The sequence below is a fragment of the Euleptes europaea genome, chromosome 3 (assembly GCF_029931775.1).
Source record: "Euleptes europaea isolate rEulEur1 chromosome 3, rEulEur1.hap1, whole genome shotgun sequence".
Lineage (NCBI taxonomy): Eukaryota > Metazoa > Chordata > Lepidosauria > Squamata > Sphaerodactylidae > Euleptes > Euleptes europaea.
In genome coordinates, this window is record NC_079314.1 from 37,803,991 (window position 1) to 37,826,662 (window position 22,672).

The 22,672-nt window shown below is 42.5% G+C and overlaps 1 protein-coding gene across 1 annotated transcript in view; it reads right to left on the reverse strand.

Annotated features, from left to right (window-relative positions):
- LOC130474468 (1-acylglycerol-3-phosphate O-acyltransferase Pnpla3-like) overlaps positions 1-7,243 on the reverse strand; it is a 34,873-nt gene extending 27,630 nt beyond the window's left edge. The window contains exon 1 of the mRNA XM_056846094.1: positions 7,057-7,243. Coding sequence (XP_056702072.1) covers positions 7,057-7,243 — 187 coding nt within the window. The remainder of the gene's footprint in view (positions 1-7,056) is intronic.
- Between the last annotated feature and the right edge of the window lie 15,429 nt (positions 7,244-22,672).

Consider the following 22,672-nt stretch of genomic DNA (forward strand, 5'->3'; position numbering starts at 1 on the left):
AGGAACCTGTTACAGCCTTTTGTAAGAAGCTGTGCATCTGGTCTGTTTTAAAATTCTTGAGACTACTGTACTACAGATTTTTATAAAACTTGAATACGGCAAGACCGTGTATCCATATGAGGAACTTGTTAATTTTCATTGAAGTGAATACATACATTTATGGTGAAATGTGAGTAACAATTTTTTTTTTGTAATACGATGTATACTAGTAATTGATTATTGTATGGATAGTTTAGAACATTGTGTATTGTGTATTTTTGTGTAGATGTGGGACTGAAGAAGACTCCGAAACGATCGTATCCCAGCATTCCACCTTTTTTTCAGTAATATGAACATCCACTGAACATCTATTTGAGTTTAGGATACGAAAAATATATGCCTAGATTGCTGTATATGCTTATGGCATTTTATGTACATAGCACTTCACTGATGTGAATTGTCACTTCTGTATATAGCACTTTGCTGTTGTTGTTTGTTTGGTTCTCCAATACAAACTGTTTTTGCAGATATCCTAGCATATGCTTGTACTAACCACCTGGAGGTTGGCAACCCTAGCCTTCCTTTCCTGCACCTGTGATTATGCCCAGCCCTTTCTTTGGATGCGTGCATGTCCCCAGGTTCAGATGGCCCTGGTGGAGGGTAGGCCCCCAGGCCATCAAACCACTGGACTCTTCCTGGTGGCATTAATGGCCAATCTGCCCCTGGGCCAGTTAAAATATTCCACCCATGAGACTTATGATACCCACTAGATTCTGGAATGGTCACAGCAATTTTAGGATCCCAAACAACTAGTGATGTAAAAGCTCTGGGTTGTGCCCTATCATCCTCTTGAGGTGGAAAAAGGCACTTTAAGTTTACTACAGAACTGGGTGAAGAAGGCTGGGAGATGTCTGTATACATATCCAATGCACTGTCTATGGATCATTTTGACCCAATTACTGAGATGGATCTTGGGATCCCTGAAGGCCACCAACTTGTACTCTTGTACTCTTGATCCCTGTCCATCGTGGTTATTAAAATCTTGTAATGAACACATTAATGGCCTCTGATGTCCATAATAAATGTAATCACTGACTTGAGGGATCTTTCCTCAGTTGCTAAAAGTGTTGGTTATCAGTCTATTTTTTTAAAATCCATCGCTGGGAAATAATGATGCCACCTATTCTCATCTGGCCCCTAATTTGCCATTTCTGAGCCAAGTGATTGACAGAGTAGAAGCAGAACAAGTCTAGGTCTTCTGGGATGACTCATCTGTTTCAGATCCCTTGCAATCCGGCTGCAAGCCAAGCTATGGGACAGAAGCATAGGCAGGGCAGAAAAAATCAAAGATTTGAAAAAAATGATAAAAGTAATATTTTAAATAAAATGATTTTTGAGATAAAACATATCTAAATGTAGTTTTCAATCAAAATACATTACAGCCCAAAGATATCTGATCATGGAATGTAGTATGACACAATATATTTATGTAATCTTTAAGAAAAGTTTATTAAATGAATTCCAGTAATTCATGGATTAGTGGTGGAAAGTGCCATAAAACCACAGCCAACCCTGAAAACCCCTCAAGGGTTTTTCAAGACAAGAAACAAAAGGGGGGTTGCCATTGCCTGCCTCTGTATAGCAACCCTGGACTTCCTTGGTGGTCTCCCATCAAAAGTATTAATCAGGACTGACCCTGCTTAGCTTCTGAAATCTGACGAGATCAGGCTAGCCTGGACCGTCAAGGTCAGGATAATTCAGGGATTAGGGGCACAATTTCATCCTGTGCTAGAGGCTTCTGTAAAGATTATTTAGGTTAATCTTTTCTATCTACCCAACAGTGTTCAGTGTAGAAGATACCATTACAGCTGCTTAGCTTTGCATTTCTCAACCTGAGGATTTGTATCTCCAGAGATAACATGCTTCTTCTTATCCACAAAAAAATGTTTTAAAATAACTTATAAAAAGAGGTGAGAAAGAGACCTAAATCCTGTTTTCTAGGAGCTTTTGGTGGCCGGGCCAGCACCATGCAACACCTCCCTGTCGAATGCCTCTCTGTGCGGGAAGGGGGGGAGTGGTTTCAGGGGACATTGGCTGGATTGGCAGCCTGTGGTTAGCTGTGCCTGTGTGTGCTACTCACAAGGGTGCTGTGCATTGCTGTTTCTCCTTGCAAAATGCCCATGGGGAGTGGAGTGTTAGCACCACAATTACACCATTGGCCAGATGACTCCACTTGGGCAGCCCTCAGGATTGCACTATAAATAATCATAAAGGTAAAGGTAGTCCCCTGTGCAAGCACCGGGTCATTACTGACCTATGGGGAGACGTCACATCCCAACGTTTACTAGGCAGACTATGGTGTTTTGCCTTTCCCAGTCATCTACACTTTACCCCCAGCAAGCTGGGTACTCATTTTACCAACCTCAGAAGGATGGAAGGCTGAGTCAACCTTGAGTCGGCTACCTGAACTCAGGTCATGAGCAGAGCTTTTGACTACCCAGTAATCACCAGTGTTTCCTTTACCGTTTCACTGAACCAAATACCTCAAAGCCATTGTGCAGTATTTTGTTGAGCATACAACAAGACCAATTACAACAATATCTGCATTAATTTGGACATTTACTCTGTAATAAAAATAGTGTTAAGAGACCATTTTGTCACAGGTTAAAAGTATTTATCCCACACAGACCAACTTCATTGGTTACCAAAGTAACCAGAGCTCTCTTTTTCCAGAGCATCATGGCCCTAACATCCTTACCCAAGACACCAAAACTGATAACTATCTCTTACTTTAGTGTACATCTGAGCAATTAATGCTGTGGGGTGACCTCACAGGAAGACTGCTGCCTTCATGCCCTGTTTGTATTGAAGGACAAAGGCAGTTCTTACAAAATCCTCACAAGATGGTTATATCAACAAGGGATGGATTGAAAAAACAGTAACATTTTAATACGTAAACAGTACTTTTCCAAATCAGCTATCATTACAATGCATAAACTCTCTGATATCTGGTCACGGACTTCCATAACTATTCTAAAATGAGTACATTCAAACCTAAATACTGCCATATAGATTAGCCTGTTAATGTTATTAACTTTGAAAGGCACTGACATCATGGCATGTGTATGAATGGGTCAGAGAGAGAGAGGGAGGTTAATGTCCTATTGTAACCTTCTCCACAGGAGAAGATAACTAATCATACCAAATGTCAGCAGAGGCTCACCATATTATCCTAGCCCAATCACAGAGCTGCAAATGCACTACTACCACTGACTAATTTATTAGGGCTACTTTTCTCCTTCCTCTTTGAGGGAAAGACAAATAATCTTTTCTGAAGGAATCTGACCTGCTAATACAGACAAGAAGGCGCTGAGGCAACAGTCCAAAGACCAAAGGGGGTTATCCAAAGTGAATAGGGGAGTAACTGAAAAAATAATTAGCAACATTCTGTTTTTCTTACGATAATAATTTCATTAATCATTTATATATACTGTTAAAGCCACAAAGCAAGCTTAGGCTCCATAAGAAACGAAGGACTCAATTCCCCAAAACTGTAACGTATCTAGAGCTGCTACACCTCTCATCTCAAACCTCCCAGGGCAAGCTGTATAGCAATTTTCACTTTCCCACTGACACCATTCCCATACTGCTACCTCCCCAATGCTCCCAAACTTCTCATCCCTACATTAAGCAGCCTTTGCAGTTCTCACCAGCATTATTATTATGGAAATGTTCATGAGGCCTCTCCAAAGCCCTATCAGCTTTCAAGTAAAAATACCATAAAACCATCATAAATTATCATTACACAAACAAAAGCAGTCCTTAAAGCCATTGTGGAGACCCTCAGATTTATACCCCCTTTCCGCTTCCCATCCTAACATTTTCCTTATGTATTTTACTCCTTAGCAGCACTGGTGATGATTTGCCGCCTGCAGTAACTAGAGCTTACGTTCACTGTTCACAAGTCAGACCTTTGCCACCACTAAACACCTAATAATCATGCAAAATGGTAAGGAGTTTGAAATATGAAACTTTAAACTTTATCTTAGTCACTGAAAGGTGTAAATGATGTATCCAGAAAGATTTTCTGAAGATCATCATGAATCACCTTCAGTATATTATGACTAAATTTCTAATTTCCTGTTTCCACAGCAATGAACATCTTCACACACATGCTAAGTATTGCCCAATTTCCTAAACCCAGATGTCTCACATTTCCAGAACTATTACTCTCCATTTCACAGCACAAAGATACCACCAACCCCCCAGGAATGGAAGCCCTCTCCCAAGCTTAGCTGAAAACAACATTCAGCCCAGGAACCTATTATTTTAACACTGGAAAACATAAAGCAGGACAATAAGGAGGTCCCTACATGTGTGTGATTTGTTTGAAGTTGTGAGTTCCTGTTTTAATATTATGCATTTTTTTCACTGCTGTTAGCTAAACGGCTTACATCAGAATAGGCTAAATGACAGAAAAAGACAAACAGAATCACTTTCTTTCACCAATTAGGGGCCAAGCCCCTATATTATAAAACATGACTTTCAGCCATATTTGTAGCTGTTGCCACTCTTTTTTTTAAATAGAAAAATCATATACAACCTCCAGCATAGAAATACCACAGCCCAGATCCCTTGCCCAGCAACGGCCCCTTTATTTTGGAATAGGTACAGCTTTCCCTGCTATGAGGTCCCCATGATTTTTGCTTTCTAAAGGAAGAGTGGCACTACAATCCAACCCCACGCTGAATCCACATTCTCTGATCTGCGTTCCGTGCAAAATTTGTCAGAGATTAAAGAAAGCCCGTGTCCCGCACACATTGACAGCCCATGTCTTTCAGTTACTGGCCTGAACCTTGAGATTAAAAACTGGGTCCACTACAGAGCCCCGACTCAAGTGAAGCTCCAAGACCCAAACGCTTTATTCCTTCCATACAGATCTATTTTCTTTTCTCAGCATTAAATAGGCCCCTTCACATCTGGGTTATTACTTTAGTTTCCCAGTAGAGCTCTTGTGCCTTCAAGCACCTGCATGGCAATAGACCATCAACAAACTAAGGTGGTTTCCACCCAGGAACTGGCTTGTTGGGTTCCCTGTTGGTGCTGTAGCTGGTGACAGAGCAGCAACAACAGAGCTTCCATATGGAAAGTTTCCCCGGCCCAGGGGTTAGATTAAATATTTATCTAGAATATTTTTTTAAAAAAAAATTATCCATATGTGGCACCCTCATATAAAAGATTGCCCCTGTAGGTTTTTCCTCTCCTGAGGACTTTTGTCTCTTTAATAGCTGCAATCACAGAGATACGGCTTCTCCCAAAAACAAAATATGCTGACAGAAAAGCTGCACTTACTGAACTTCTATGCAGTTTTTTAAAAAAATAATGTTTGCAGGCAAGGGTTGGTGACTATGTTCATACTTCTCCAGGGTTGGTGACTATGTTCATACCAGTTTTTAAAAAAAATAACGCTTGCAGGCAAGAGTTGGTGACTATGTTCATACTTCTCCAGCAAGGGTTGGTGACTATGTTCACACTTCATAATTACTGATTTAAGTGTGTTCTATTTTTAAACTTCAGCAACAGGCAGAAATTCAAGAGATACCGGCAGGGCTCTTGCACCTCTTAACATGCTGGATGACAAAAACAGTCATAAAGATAGCCAGCATGATATAGTGGTCAAACCGTCAGACCAGGATCTGGGAGACCCAGGTGAGAATCCCCAAACTGGCATGGAAACTCGCTGGGTGGCTTTGGGCCAGTCACAAAGACTCAGGCTAGCCTACCTCACAAGGTTGTTGTTATGATAAAAGAGCTGCTCTGTATCCCCTTTGGGGAGAAAGGCAGGGTATAAATGAAGTAAATAAATAATGTGGTAATTAACATAAAAAATCTAATTTGATGTATGTTACACCAAGTGTCAAAATCTGTATAGTCTTTGATCTTAAGACCTTCCACCAGGTGAGCAAGTAAAACTTCTGGAATGATCTAGCTGCAAAGGTTCTATTATTGTCAGCTAGCAGGAAGTTTGTTTGTTGTTAATTTGGCTCAAAAAGACTGCTAAAAAGAAACTGTTCTCACTTCTTAAAAGCAAAGCTACTCAACAGACACAAGGGCAAATCCATCACTTCCCCACAAATGCAACTAAAGCGGCAGAAAATGTGATTTTGGGGGGAGCAGGCATTCAACAAGTGAAGCCTTCCCTTAGACAGGGAGGAAATAAGTCACAAAAATAGTTTCCTATTTATTAAATAATTGACTACCTGTACCTGTCTAAATCAATTAGTTGTATGCAGCATCCATGTGAGAATACTAGTTTCAAAGGAAGAAAAAGTATTTCTCCTTTATTTTCCCATAACCCAATACCCACCCCACAGCTGACACCCTCTCAGCCAAGGCACTCCTTACATTTAACCCTTATTTTCTTTCTAAAGTCCTATGAGGAAAGGTTGAAGGAGCTGGGTATGTTTAGCCTGAAGAGGAGAAGACTGAATGGGGATATGATAACCATCTTCAAGTACTCGAAGGGCTGCCACATAGAGGAGGGTGCCGAGTTGTTTTCTGGTGCCCCAGAAGGTCGGACCAGAACCAACGGGTTGGAATTAAATCAAAAAAGTTTCCATCTAGACATTAGGAAGAATTTTCTAACAGTTAGAGCGGTTCCTCGGCGGGACAGGCTTCCTCGGGAGGTGGTGAGCTCTCCTTCCCTGGAGGTTTTTAAGCAGAGGTTAGATGGCCATCTGTCAGCAATGCTGATTCTATGACCTTAAGCAGAGAGAGGGGGGCATCTTCTGGGCATGTAGTGGGGGGTCACTGGGTGTGTGTTGGGGAGGTAGTTGTGACTTTCCTGCGTTGTGCACGGGGTTACACTAGATGACCCTGGTGGTCCCTTCCAACTCTATGATCCTAAGTATTTTAATGAATCTAAGCTCTTTTAAGACAGCTTGATAGTGTCTACCTCCCCCCCCCCCCCACAGTTCCTACCACTGACAAGAGCACAGGTCCCCGCTCCAAATCTCCCTCCCTCCCCCCCCCCGCTGCCCAGCCCCCAAATCTCCTCCAGCGGCGGCGAACGCGCACCCAGAGAGCCGCCTCCGATGAGGACGGCGCCGGTGAGGGCCCCCGCCGAGGCCCCGTAGATCTGGCGGGCATCCCGGATGAGGCGCGGGGCGCGCTCCTGCAAGCAGGTGGCGGCGCCGATGTGGTAGACGCCCAAGAAGCCGCATCCCGCGAACGACAAGCTCCAGCCGCCCTCGCGGCCCGACATCCCGCAGAACCCTCCGCAGGGCAAGGTGAGGCGGCCGCGCGGGACGCGCTACCTTATCCTTCCCCCTCCGCCTACCCGCGGCCGGCCGCGCCGTTTCATCATGAGGAAACCCTCCCAGGAGACGGCGACGACGCGGCCCGGTCGCCCCGCCCCCCGGGCTGTGGTGCCAGACGCTCCGTCCAATCGGTTGGCGGCATTCAAATCAGCAGAGCCCCGGGATGGGGGCGGGGAGGCCGGGTTACTGAGGGGGAGGCGTGCGGCCTGCCTTGCCCTCAGACGGCGCCTTTTGGGTGCCAATGAAGCGCATAGGGGAAGACAGGGCTGGTTGCTGTATCTGCTTCGCTATTAATGGCCTTATTCTCTTACAAAGAAGTTTCTTTTCTTTTTTTCTTTTTTTAAGATTTTTTAATTATTTTTCAAACTAGTTCACATTCTATTATATCATTCCATTCAATGGGTGCCAATGGAGCGCATAGGGGAAGACAGGGCTGGTTGCTGTATGTGCTTCACTATTAATGGCCTTATTCTCTTACAAAGGGGTTTCTTTTTGATTTTTTTATTATTTTTCAAACTAGTTCACATTCTATCATTCCATTCATATAATATACACTATAAACAATTTCTGTCTTATTAAAAAATATATATAGTTGACTTCCCCTCCCCCTCCTCTGTCCATTTGAAATTCTTATTTCTCTCCTTGTGTTTAGTGTCTAATTCATTGTAGTAAACCACCTTTATCATTATCTTAAACTCTACTTATTAACATTAGTATCTTAATTACTTCAAAAAAATTGAATTAGTTCAAAACATATCCCTTAATGGTTCCCAAATTAAGTTCATTTACACAATGTGTGGTCCATGCCTCCCATTCTTCTACGAATTCAGCATTTTCTTTTTGATTTATTAATGCGGTATCTTACAAAGGGATTTCAAAGGGAGATTAGAAAGAGAGACTGCTGCGTTACAACTGATAATGAAGCTCAAGACTGTGCATCCTCCTGGACTTAATAGAGATCTGGGTTTCCTGTATCATTACCAAGGCTGATTTCTCTACGCCCACTACCGCTGTGCATACCAGACCTAATGCAACCACTCCTGCTAATGTCATTCTGACATTTACATTGCCATTGTGTATCTAATTCACTCCTCTCTGTTTAAGGATAGATGGAATCATATTCTAGCTGTATCTGAAGAAGTGAGCTGTGGCTCACGAAACCTTATACCCTGCCAGAAATTTTGTTAGTCTTTAAGGTGCTACTGGATTCTTGCTCTGTTCTACTGTTATTTGAGCCAATTATTCTCCAGAAAGAATGTAGGCAGAGAACGCCATCTGTAAGGCTGTAATTGAAATAAGCTCCTTAGTTTTAAGTTTTTAAAAATCGTACTTGTAGCTTTCCAAAAGAGGCGCATTTCATTAAAAACACACCCAAAGAAGACATGGGCAACTCTAGAATGGATAACTCTAGAAAGACTAGTTTGGGGGAGCAAAAAACATTATTAAGTGGGCAGTTATTAAATGTTCTACACATTACATGCAATTGTTACACTGTATTTACGGAATGATAATTTCAAAAAGGCATACATTTATTCACAGGAAAAGGGTTGGGCTCCTCTTGATGTGCTTTCCCCATGCTCGTAGAGTCCAATAAGAGCACAACACTCTTAAGTAGGGTAAACCAAAGAGGTTGTGAACACAAACAAAATAGTATGATGCAATATACAAATGACCCAATGCAATCATGTTGACCAAATGACCCAATGCAATCATGTTGACAAAATGTAACACCAGTATTTTAATATTTGAACAAATAAAGAACAAGAAACAAATGTACACATTAATACATGAAGCTGTCTTATACTGAATCAGACCCTTGGTCCATCAAAGTCAGTATTGTCTACTCTGACAGGCAGCAGCTCTCCAATGTCTCAGGCAGAGGTCTTTCACATCACATACTTACCTAGTCCCTTTAACTGGAGATGCTGGGGATTGAATTTGGGACTTTCTGCTTGCCAAGCAGATACTCTACCATTGAGCCACTGCCCCCAATACAGTAATACATACAATAATGTAACACACAGTGCCAAACAAAATAAAACACAATGCTAAATGTGTTTCAGTTCTTCATCAGTGACATAAAACCACAATTGTCTTAAGACATATTATTCCACTGGTCACTTTACCTAAAGAAAGAAATAAGTTAAATATGGACCTGTATTACTTAGAGAAAGTAGGTGGCCTTCAAGCGCTGTTTCAAAATAAGAGAGGAAAGAATTTAAATGCAACTCCTTGGTCTACGTTATATAGCCCGATTATGTGTTGGAACAAAAGGAAAAAGAATTTATACCCGGCTTATTCCTCATTAATACCTTTTGTCTACCATCCAAATTTTGAAGTGTTAAGAGGTTATGGAATGGAATTTGAAAGGATTCTTGATAAAAGGATGTTTTTAAAGAATGTTAAAAAAAACGATAGAAGAAGAGGGGGGATTAATGGGCTTTGAGGCTTTCCTCCCTAAACAAAGTCATTGGCTATGGAAAAATCAAATAACTTCTTTTTTGAGTAAGAAGGAAATACAAGAACAAATGAAAAAGCCTTTGAATGACTTTGAGGAATTAGTTGACAAGATTGATGTAAAGGAAAGGAAATTGATTTCAAGAATATACAAGATATTAATTGATCAGGAATGTAAAACTGCAACATCATTAAAGAGGATATGGGAAGGGGAGTTAAAAATGAATTTGGGTGAGGAGGAGTGGAAGGAAATATTTAAAAGACCCCCATTCAAATCGATATCCATGAAAATTCAGGAACATGGTATAAAAGTATTGCAGAAATGGTACTTTACCCCACAAAAATTACATCTTATAAATAAGGTAGTAGATAGGAATTGTTGGAGAGGATGTGGGGAAATTGGTACATTTATTCACATGTGGTGGGGCTGACCAGTTATACAAAAATTCTGGATGGAAATTTTTAAGGAAATTGAGGCGATTACCAAAGAAAAAATAGAACCCTCAGTGTAGATAGTTCTCCTGAATCTATTTTTGAACGAAAACAGGAACTGTACACAGAAAACATTAGTAAGTTTTTTTGCTTTGGCCATGCTGTGGTCCCTCCATCTGATAATGAGGAAATTATTCCCGCAAATATCCCTCCATGGCATGCAGTAAGTAGGGAAGAAATTATGACTCTAATTTCTAAACTAAAAAGCGGTCGAGCACCAGGTCCTGATGCGCTCCCTGTCGAACTTTTTAAGAAATATGCTGACTGGTGGGCTCCACTACTAGCCAGTCTTTTTACATCAATTGATCATTATGGTATCCTTCCTGATTCATGGCTGAACTCAATATTAATGCCAATCTATAAAAAGGGAGACCCCAATCTACCGGGAAATTATCGTCCTATTAGCTTGCTATCAGTACTGGGCAAGTTATATGCTAGACACCTTGAGACCCGCCTTTCGGAGTGGTCTCAAGCTAAATCCATTATTGGCCCAGAGCAAATAGGATTCACTAAGAACAAATCATCTTTAGATCACTGTATCGTTTTATCCTTTCTTGTGGAAAAATACATGAAGATAGGTGGGGGGAAATTGTTTGCAGCTTTCATAGACCTAAAAAGTGCTTTTGACTCTATTCCTAGAGAGAAACTGTGGGACAAATTGTCAAATCTAGGAATTGACCCCAGGCTGCTAATACTTTTAAAGAAATTACACTTAAATACCACCTGCCAAGTTAAATACTCACCTAATGGTGGACTGACTAAGAAAATCTTAATTCAAAGAGGCGTTAAACAAGGGTGTGTTTTAGCTCCCCTACTTTTTAATATTTTTCTTTCTGATCTAGTGCAGTCATTGGGTTCAGTTAATGGTCATCCACCTAAATTAGGGTCCCAGTCTTTACCTCTACTTCTTTATGCGGACCACACCGCCATTCTTTCTTTCACTAAAGTAGGCCTCCAACGATATCTAGATGCTTTTAATAATTATTGCCATTTTAATTTACTTTCTATTAACTCCCCCAAATCAAAAGTAGTGGTATTTTCCAAAAAATGGTCCTCATACAAATGGCACATTGGGAAGGATTCAATTGAACAAGTTAAAAGCTATAAGTATTTGGGAATTACTTATAACTATAATCTCAGTTGGTCTATACATCGACAAAATACTATTAAAGCCACCAGGATTTCCTTAAATCAACTCAAGCAGTTTTTCTACGCGAAGGGGAATCAGTGTGTTCCTGCAGTGATCAAAATCCTGAATTTGAAAATATTCCCCCAACTTCTGTTTGGAGTTCCCTTATGGCTTGGAACTCTTAATCAAGAAGTGGAGAACATCCAAGCCATATTTCTTAGACAAATATTGGGGATACCTAAATGTGTCTCATATTTCACAATTTGTCATGAAACTGGGCAAAACTTGATTGCCACAAAGCCTGGATTCAAACAATAAGATATTGGCTCAAATTATATTTTCAAACTGAGCCAGGTTCCCTTTTATATTTCTTGAAAAGTGAACTTCATTCTTTCTCATGGGACATATTGATTAGATCTAGACTCTGCCAAATTGGAATTGATTTAGATAATCTTGCTCTGGCCAATGAATCTTACATCTTTAAAAGAATCAAGCAACGTCTCCTTGATGTGGAATTGCAGAATTTTAACCCAGCTCTTCCCCCCATCTGCTCTCCGGCGGCCCTAGGCCTTAATAATGGATCGGGTAAAATGGCTAGGTATCTAGATAACCTAGAGATACCTTCTCAACGCCGCGCTTTTCTATTAGCTAGGTTTAATGCATTCCCATCTAGGATGCTCTTAGGCCGATACCTCCAGATCCCTAGACATGAACGCCTATGCACATGCGGTTTAAACTTGTTAGATACAATTGACCACATCCTTTTAGATTGCCCCTTCTATGTGACTCTGCGGGATAAACTGCTATCTACTTTGCTCCAGTACAAGTCATACAGGAGTAATGAAGTGAAACGCAAATTTCTTTTGAGTGACCATGATCCTAAAATTACGGCTACCGTGGCTGAATTTCTTACAGGAGTTCTTAAAGAACAAGAAAAGTTTTATTAACCCGACTTGTAACTTATATGTATTGCCCTTTGGAGGTATATTGTTGTTTTTTTCTATTTCTGTATTTTGGTATGCCAATAAAGGTTAATGAAATGAAATGAAATGAAATAGTAAGTTTTTTGATTATAGCAGCCAGGTTGGTAATCGCTGCTAATCGGAAAATGGCAGAAAATATTATGTTGGACAGATGGCGACAGAAAATAAAAATATTCATGATTTTGGAAAAAATTACTTTTAATACCAGAGTAATTCAAGGATATAAGGTGGAGGAAGAATTTAAGGTGTGGGGTAATTTCTTACTTTATTTCAGAAAAACCTCTGACTGTAATATAAGTAATTTAACTAGGTAAACCAATATTTTATGTCTTAATGAGCAGAGAATTAGTGGAATGTATTGTTGCTCCCATTGGGGTTTGCAAATGAAGTTCAAGAATGGTCTTTTTCTTTGGTCTATGTAATTTTTGTGATCGTTTTTTTATTTTGGTCTTTGTATCTATGCAGTGTTTTTCCCCTTAATTTCTGATGTTCCTGTGTTGTTGTTTTTTGCACTTTCTAACAATGAAACTTAAACCCAAAAACGATAATTGCCGTAGTACTAGCACTCTCACACTGTGAAAAACTTAACAAATCATAAGTAAAATTACCCAATTAAAAAGTAAAGCGATGAACCCCTTATACAAAAGCAGATTATTGACTTATTTGGTATTAGCTTGGTGAAACACTCACCCAAATGTATTGTTGTTGTTAATTGGATTAGAGACTCCAAGATGTTTAGAAATAAATGAAGCCTGATTTTGCATAAGGACTTTATGATTTATTTACATTTTTAATTGGGTTATCTTACTGGTTCTTGTGATTTGTTATGTTTTGGTTGCCTATTTTCCCCTTTTTTTGTACTGCTTCTCTTACATAATACTGTGTTCTGTACTTACAAAATACTGTAACCAAAATGTGGGTTGCAGCACCCAAACCCTAGAATAGAATCTAAAATTACCCCTATATGACATGAGTTGGTTGCAACTTAGATTTCTCCATATTTACCAACAGACCTATGGTATGTGAGGTGGATAGAGTTAGGGCCATCTGATCATTTAGAGCAGTTTTGGACTGAGCCACCAACAGCCAGTCATCCAAATTTGCATATATAGTTGCATAGACTATATAATTGCAGAGGGAGTACAGCTGGGTGTGGGCCCTGACCTGGATTTCCCAGGCTAGCCTGATCTCGTCAGATCTCAGAAGCTAAGCAGGGTCAGCCCTGGTTAGTATTTGGATGGGAGACCACTAAGGAATACCAGGGTTGCTGTACAGAGGAAGGCACTGGCAAACCACCTCTGCTAGTCTCTTGCCATGAAAACCCCAAAAGGGGTTGCCATACGTCAGCTGCGACACACAGCTGGTTGTGTAGGAGGGGTGGAAGATGGAGAAACTTTAAACCCTAGGTAATAACTGGAACAAGCATTATAGAAAGGAGCCAACCTATTCGTGAACAGAGGAGATGTATCTCTGACTTCCTCTAGTCTTTGGAATAACTTCTCCCTGTTGGGCTGATTCCTAGGGGCTGGTTTGCCCTCTTATTTCTGGACCTTCCCTGGTGTCCTTTACCCAGCTGTTGAGCTCCATACTGAGGCCAATATGGGGGCTGGTGTGGTTGTAGCTAGTACCAAAAGATGGATGAGACTGGGATTAGGGGTAGAGCTTGGGGAAATACCTGGGTTTGAATGGGGCTGTTTGACATTAATGCCTAAAGTTTTGGCAGTCAACTTGCTTTTGCGCACCTTTTCATCGGTTCATCGATTTGTGCACTAAACTGTTGTTTTTTTTCTCTCTCAAAAGGTGAGATCCTCCACTTTCACCCATTTCTTGTTAGGAAGGGCAGTTGCATATAACCAGGAGTATCTCTTGAATACCACAGCCAAGGCCATCACCCAGCTGGCACAGTCAGTAGAATATCTAGCAGTATTGATCTGCTGCTTGCTTAATTTTATACCCTTAGCCTAGGTCACCTTGGCCAAGTCCTTTTTGTCATCAGGAAGTACATCTAAGTATGTGGACAGACAGTTCCAAAAAATAACTGATAATGGGGCCATTATTGCACTATGATTAACTACTTGAAAAGCCAGATCCCCTGACTAGTAGACCTTTCTACCCAGGCCATCTGACTTTCTCCTCTTTCTATCAAACTGGGAGGAATGTGCACCTGCTCTCTGCATGAAAGGCACAACTGCTGCCTCCAAGGAATCAGCAGCAGAATCTGCAGTTCTCTTGTCGGACCCCCAACATGTTCTCCAACTTTTGTGCAGGTGGGTGCACCGAGGCCAGTCTGGTCCAGATGGAAGTGGCAGTCTCTAACAGGCCTTGAAGCACAGAGAAGGCAATTGGACCTGATGAGTTGCAGTATTCCACCCTGAGTAATGGATCTGAGGGTCTTGTATCAGAACAGACAATATCCATCTCCAAATCCTTGGCCATTTTGACAGATTGCTCTATGTAAAGCCAGAGATCTTCTGACAGCAGTACTGGAGCTGAATCCCTGACTTTCTCATCTGGGGATGGATCCAAAGTGGCAGAGCAGGCACTGGAGTGGGGTGGGAAGTCATCTTTGGAGTCAGAGCCCCCTGGAGGGAGAGTTTGAGGCAAACTCACCAATATGGGCGGGCCTGGAATGGGCTCAGAGTCCAGCACTGCAGGCCTCAGAACCATGGAATAGAGTCACATCTGCTACAAGTCCAGAGCACCCGACTGAGGCATACACATAGGAGTGGGTGGACAAGGATACCAGGAGGCTGCCAAAACATAGGGGGAGCAAGAGGTATCTCTGGAACCAACTTTGGCCAACTTTCTTGGGAGGCTTCTTTACCTGGTCCATTGGTGTCGAGGGCCTGACTTGCTCTGTGTCAGCATCCAACGGCAATGGGATATTGACCAATTGTGCATGAGACAATGGAGTGATGGGAGGGAGGAAGGGGCAATGACCTCTTGGTCCCAGCTCATCAACACAGATGCCCTCTTTCTGGCCGCAGATGGTGAGGAGTCAGATGGATCCAATGAGTGCCTTCACCTTCTTAGAGGGTAGTTTGGAAGCACTTCTTGGAACTGAGGCCTATTTCTGAGCATGCTCGGTAGATGGTTCCATGGTGGGAGCCGATGGCACAGACACCAGTGAAGGTGTACGGGCCTGGTTTTCACCTTCTGAAAGGTACTGTGGCTGGGCTTCTACCAGGGGAAATTAGCTGCAGAGACAGAGCAACAGGCTGGTAACTGGGATCTATAACTGATGTATACCAGGATTAATCCTGGGGAAAACTCAAATAAGCAGGCAGTTGTACTATGAAATGTATTTTTTATTAAAGGAGAAAATACTAAAGAATATAATTCTCAAGCCACAAGGGATAAACACACAATTATACAAAAGCTGAAGAAACAAAGGGTGGAAAATTGGAATAGTTCAGGGATGGGTGATACCGGTATTTACCAGTCCAGAAGAGACGTCCAGAGAAAGCAGTGCTGAGGAGGGAAACAGCCAGCATTTTTAGGAGTGAAAAAAGGAGCCCACACGTAACTGAGAGTGTATGCACGGATCCAACACACACACACAATGAATGGCCAAAGATCTAATATTTATACCATTTTATAATATAAAATGTGTCCTGAGGAAGTATGAGGTAAGCTGGCAGGAAAGCCGGAGACAAAGAATTGATTGCTTTACTGGAGTCCAAACAAAAAGACAGGAGAGGCTTGATGAGTCATCAGGATGCAGGAGAATGTCTGTGTGATCCCCACTGAATATGGATTGATTGCCCAGGATGGGTGCAGCTAAGATAATTAATGGTTGGCTCGGAGAGCTGATTAAATCACCTTAAGGTGAGGCAATGGAGATTACTAGCCCCATTGTCCAGCCAGGCACACCTTGGGCCATGGGAAAATTTATAGCTGCCAACTACCGTCCCGCCAAAGTCAGACACTCAAGATGGATCCTAGACTTCTCTGGGTGGCATCCATTTTGAGTGGAGCAATGTTTTGCTCTTATGTCAGCCTTTGGTCCCCGTGCCTTCATGACACTCTTTAGTGGGAGGGGTCCTGCTGCTTACAGGGCCTTGGAAGTAAACTGCTTGCAGGCTGTACAAGTGTTAACATTGTGGGATTCGTCCAAGCACAACAGGCACAATAAATGCTCATCAGATTGTGCCTTTTTGATACTGCATTCAGTACTTTTTTTTGAAGAATGCCATTGAGTCAGCTTACCAACCAACAAAGACAACCAACAAACTTGGAAGAAAAATCCTTTGAAGAAAGAATTATTCTCAGAAAAACGACGACAAAAGCTTTAACATGTCATTCCTCCTCAGTGGCAAAGGAAGGAGTGAGGGAAGGAGCGCTCCAGCCCTTCAGTCACGTGCGGGTTTAGGAAGGAAGAGTCGATGTCTACTGAGGGGAGTGCTCCTACCTAGCACTGTAGAAAGTGCCAGAAAGCTAAAGAAGTTTCACCTCTGTGGCTGGCCTGTGCACGCACAGTCCCACATGGGACTGCATAGAAGCCACAAAGATGAACAAGGTACTTATAAGTCTGACTGTCTCCTGGGAGTTAACTGTTGGTTCTCCCTCCACTAACATGCCAGGCGGTCTTTGTTCTACCAAGGTTGCTGCTGTAGCAGTTACAAAAGTTATAAAATGATTTCTAAAATCTATCCAGCAGGCTTTCCATTATTGTTTTTGCCCATTTTATGGCAACTTTTACTGCAGCCAAGTTCTTGTTTTTGTTGGAATATCTATTGTGGGGATATTCTGGTGTTTAGCAGAGTGCCTTAAGCTTAACAGCAACAGAAGCTACACGTGCGTGCGTGTGTGAAAATAAAAAGGAGCAGTTGTTTGCTCTAATAGAACTAAAGTACATTTATTGTGGAAATACACATTGGATAGGAAAGGACAAACAAGGGTTCACTATCCTGATCTACCTTGCTAATTCTCTAGGTAAAAAAAAGGTGTCTGCCATCCACTCCATCTTGGGGTGGGAAGGCCTGGACGTGCGCGGAGCGCCCGGCTCCTAGGTCTTGCTTCGATGATGGGCAAAGGGGGAGAGAGAGAGAGGGGGGGGGGAGGTTTCCCTGACAATACATCCTCTAAACATCAAAGGGGCAGGAAATGAGGGTGACGTGTAACTACAGATACCTCCCGAGTCCTGTCTATCTATCTGACTCTCTGTGGTTGGTCCCCCCTCTTAATGTGTAGGCAAGTGACACCGTTAGGAAGGGCAGTTTTTCCAACAGTTTTATCATTTTTTAACACTGGTACAGTCAGGAATTTAGTTCTTAGGTAACCTCACTCTGGTAGTCTGAAACCATAACTTGGGCAAGTTACAGCTATGTTAGAGCTCTCTCAGCCTCACCTACCTCACAGGGTGTCTGTTGTGGGGAGGGGAAGGGAAGGTGATTGTAAGCTGGTTTGAGTCTCCCTTAAGTGGTAGAGAAAGTTGGCATATACAAACCAACTCCTCCTCCTCCTCCCATTTAGTTCTGTGCTGAATACAAAGCAGGGACCTGCTTCTTGGCTAATAGAACACTATCCATTCATTATCTCAAGATATTGTAATAAACGGTACTACATGGCTTTTGGTTTGCTATTTGTGCTATTCAGGATGGTTTAAAAATGACTCCACTCCTTTAAATGGGGGGGGTGCCACAAGTATGCCTTTTCTCTAAATTAATGTTAGCCACTTGAGATGGGTGTCATAGGCACAGTGGACACATGAAGCAGCCTCACTGAGTCAGACCATTCATCCATCTTGATGGCGTTAGTTAGTTTTGTTAGCCACCCAATCCAAGTGAATACAGCAGAGTCCAGCACAGTTTAAAATAGTGCTATTTATTATACAGTGAATCAAAGTGCTTCGCCAGTATCTTTCTCCATACACCCCACACCTTTGTACAGGTATCACACAGTTATATACAACACTGACCCAGTCTATCAGCCAATCCACTGATAGCTGTCCAGCTCCCAGGTAAAACCTGTTCAGTCCAGTTTTCCTGCAGAGTCATGCTGAGCTGGCATTAGTCATCACTTTGTCATGTGATCTCAGCTGTCAACTAGCTGATTCCTGGATCACCACAATCTGCTTACTTTCTAGTCTAAAATGCCAACACTCCTCCTAGAATAGAAAAGTAAGCCCCAAAGATTGTCTGCACATTACAAACTTTTCAACATTTAAACACTTTGTAAAAACATCAGCAGTATTGTCACAAGATGCACAATGTATTAATTCCATAATCCCATTGTTTACTGCCTCCCTGACATTCTGGTACCGGATGTTGATATGTTTGCTTCTTGTCTTCACTCCTTGATCCCCTGCTAACTGCTGTGCTGCAGTACTGTCACAGTATACTTTCACAGGCAAATCCCATTTTACATGCAAGTCTGTTAATAGTTGCTGCAACCATTCTATCTGAATCACACAGTCGCTTAGTGCAGAACACTCTGCCTCACAGGTACTTGTTGACACATGGGTTTGTTTAAGTGATTTCCACATAACCAGGGCTCCATGCTAGAACACTGCATAACCTGTAGTAGATTTTCCATCCTCTATGTCACCCCAACTAGCATCACTGTACACTGTGACCTGTTTCTCTTTGGTTGCTTTCAGACTCAATTTTATTGAAGATGTGCCCTTTAAATACCACAACACTCTTTTAGCTGCTACCCAGTCCTTTGTATATGGACATGCACACTTCTGGCATAGTAATGTACTGCTATGCATATGTCTGGCCTAGTCCAGCAAGCCAGATAAAGCAATGATCCCACCAGGGATTGATACACATTTTTGTCATGGAACACCTTTTCATCCATTTCCTTTGTATACCCTGTTGTCATGGGAGATTCAACACTCTTAGCATCCTTCATTCCAAACTTAGATACCAATTGTTTTATTTTATTTTCTTGACTTAGTTCAAAATATCCCTCTGGGTGCCTTGTCATTTCCACTCCCAGATAATTTTGAATGCTGCCTAAGTGCTTTATCCTGAACAGCCTTCCTGCAGCCTTCTTGAACCACTGCAGCTGTTCATCCTCATTAAACATAAAGCAAAGGTCGTCCACATAAATTAAAAGTATGCAGTCTGTGTTACCTACACGCTTCTTGAACATGCATGGGTCTGCTATACCTTGCTCAAACCCAAGATTTGTCAATGCTCTGCTGAGACATTGAGATCAAGCATGAGCAATCTGCTTAAGCCCATAAATAGCCTTATGCAGCCTTAGCACCTTCTGCTTGCTTTCACACTCAAAACCTGGAATCTGCTGCATGTACAGATCCTCATTGAGGCTGGCATTCAAGTAAGCTGTAGTAAAGTCAAAATGATGCACCTGCATCCTGCCTGTTGCAGCTTTACACAGTGCTATTTTCAAAATTTCAGTCTTTATAGTAGGTGCAAAAACCTCGTCAAAGTCCTTGCCCTCTACTTGTGAGTAACCCTTGGCCACCAACCTGGCTTTTCTGTGTATTTTCCCATCAGGTAAATACTTGACCTTGTACAACCACCTGCAGCCAATTGCATCCCTTTTGGCAGGCAGTTCTGACACTGTGAAAACCTCATTGTCCTGAAGTGAGTTGTATTCAGTTTGCACGGCTTCCAGACAAGCCTCTTTCTTACTTTCTTCATAGGACAACACCTCAGCATAATTCTTAGGTTCTGTCACATATTCATGATTCACATCAGTTGTATTATACCCATATTTCTTAGGAGGGATACCTTTGTTACACCTGCTAGACACACGAGGTATTTGCCTTACATTCTGACCACTCTCAGATGAAGAACTACTAGGAGAATTCCCCTCCTGTTCCATTCCATCTGTACCCTGAGAGCTCTGTCCAAGGAAGCATAACCTGCTTAGGCACCTCATGACCGTGTATTCTAGCCCAGTTACTGCCTTCACAAAAACTGGCAGATCTGCTGTAACTCAGAGCCTGATGCTCATTGGCAAACCTGTATGCCTTCATTCCTGTTTGGTACCCAAGGAAGAGTAATTTTTGGACCTTGCTCCTCCTTTCCTTCTTTCAAAGGTTCAAAGGAATGTTCACCCACGCCTTCGTTCCAAATACTCTGATAGCCCAAACCAGGATCCTTGTTATAGAGCACCTTGTAGGGTATGTTGTTTATGGACCTAGTCCAAACCCTGTTTGACACATAACAGGCAGCTTTCAAAGCCTCTGCCCAGAAGCTTATAGACAAGTTAGCATCCTGCAACATGGAATGCATCATTGTTTGCAGCACTCCACCATGTCTCTCAGCCACTCCATTTTCCTGAGGCACTGAGACATTGGCAATCCTGTGTTGCACATCTTGCTGTTTCAACCATCTGGCAAAGTCATTAGACATGTACTCGCCACCCATATCAGACTGTACAGCAACCAGCTCATGACCTAGCTGCTTCTGCACACGTCTGGCCCAATACTTGAATGTGTCACACACTTCAGACTTGTGTTTCATGACATACACCCATGTGAACTGGGAAAAGTCATCTGTAATAATTAATGCAAACCGGACCGACTCCCCCGGCTGCATCACAGTTCTATATAACCGTCTCGTTATTGTGATTAACGAGCCAGCTGTCTCCTGCACATAAACTTCTCTCAAACTGTCCCAGGCTTGTTTAACTTTAGCCTTACCAGACATATGTATGAGTTGATCATCTGACACACTCAGCACGATAATAGCCAGAGCCTTCTAGTCTTTTGCCTCGTCTAGTGCTGTCGATGGGTCTGGTGGGTCGGAGATATATTGCCACAACACCTCCTTCTTGAGGAAATGCTCCATCCTAAGAGCCCAGACATTGTAATTAGAAGAGGTGAGCTTGTCCACAAGCAACACCGATGCAGCTTGAGCCATTTCGCTTTCAGCTCCCTGGCACTCGACCTCTGTATCGATCTTCTCCTCCTCCACTGATGCACTGCTCTCAGCGCTCAGGCTTATCTCATCCTCAGCTCCGTCTGACTCTGCGGAAGACATTCACTTGCGCTCCGTTTGCTCAGCCCACATTCCACGTATCAACCATGTTCAGAACCTCCTGGGTGTAGCGCAGCGGCAGCGTGCTGGGCCCATAACCCTGATGGCGTTAGTTAGTTTTGTTAGCCACCCAATCCAAGTGAATACAGCAGAGTCCAGCACAGTTTAAAATAGTGCTATTTAATATACAGTGAATCAAAGTGCTTCGCCAGTATCTTTCTCCATACACCCCACACCTTTGTACAGATATCACACAGTTATATACAACACTGACCCAGTCTATCAGCCAATCCACTGATAGCTGCCCAGCTCCCAGGTAAAACCTGTTCTGTCCAGTTTTCCTGCAGAGTTATGCTGAGCTGGCATTAGTCATCACTTTGTCATGTGATCTCAGCTGTCAACTAGCTGTTTCCTAGATCACCACCATCTGCTTACTTTCTAGTCTAAAATGCCAACACATCTATCTCAGTAATTGTCCTCTGCTGACAGTGGTTCTCCAGGGATTCAGGCATAGAAAAGCCTTTCCCAGCTCACACCAGATAATACCAGGCATTGAGCCGGGGACCTTCAGCACGCAAAATCTGTTCTGCAAAGGAGCAATGGCTCCTCCCCTACACTAATCTGGTAGAATTACCAAATGGAATAGTGTGCTGTTGTACTTGGTACTGCTGCTTGAAGACATGGCAGGGGACAATCTCTTGCTGATGGAAGTATATTATTTTGAGTGCACAATTCTGGGAGCTTAATTTTTTGGTATAGTGGTAAGCTAAGCATGCACTTGGCACAGGGGCTTTACACCTGGGCAAAGAGAAGCTCTGGGCATGCACTTCAGTGGGGCAGCATTTTTGTAAAGGATGTATAAGTAGTAGGGTGACCAGCTCCGGGTTGCAAAATACCTGGAGATTTTTGGGACGGAGCCTGAGGAGGGCCGGGTTTGGGGAGGAGAGGGACTTCAATGCCATAGAGTCCAGTTGCCAGAGCGGCCATTTTCTCCAGGGGATCAGTTGTAATAGCAGATCTCCAGCTAATACCTGGAGGTTGGCAACCCTAATAAGTAAGGGCACCCTAAACTGATGTTGAGGCGCAAAATCTTTCCATATTGCACACATTACAGTGTGTTGGGTAGAAATAAAACTTTGGGCTGGTGCCAGTTTTGTGGCCTCTTGTGGAGCGCCGGTCGCTGTGTGTGTGTGTGTGGGGGGGGGTTAATATAAATCGTGGTTTATATAGTTTATATATGCCCATTTATGCATGGGAGGTTTTGCCTTGGTTTTGCCCAGCTCTATATGCACATTTTCCCCATCCGAATTCTCAAAACTCAAAGGCCATTTATGCTTGGTAATTAGCAGCGCG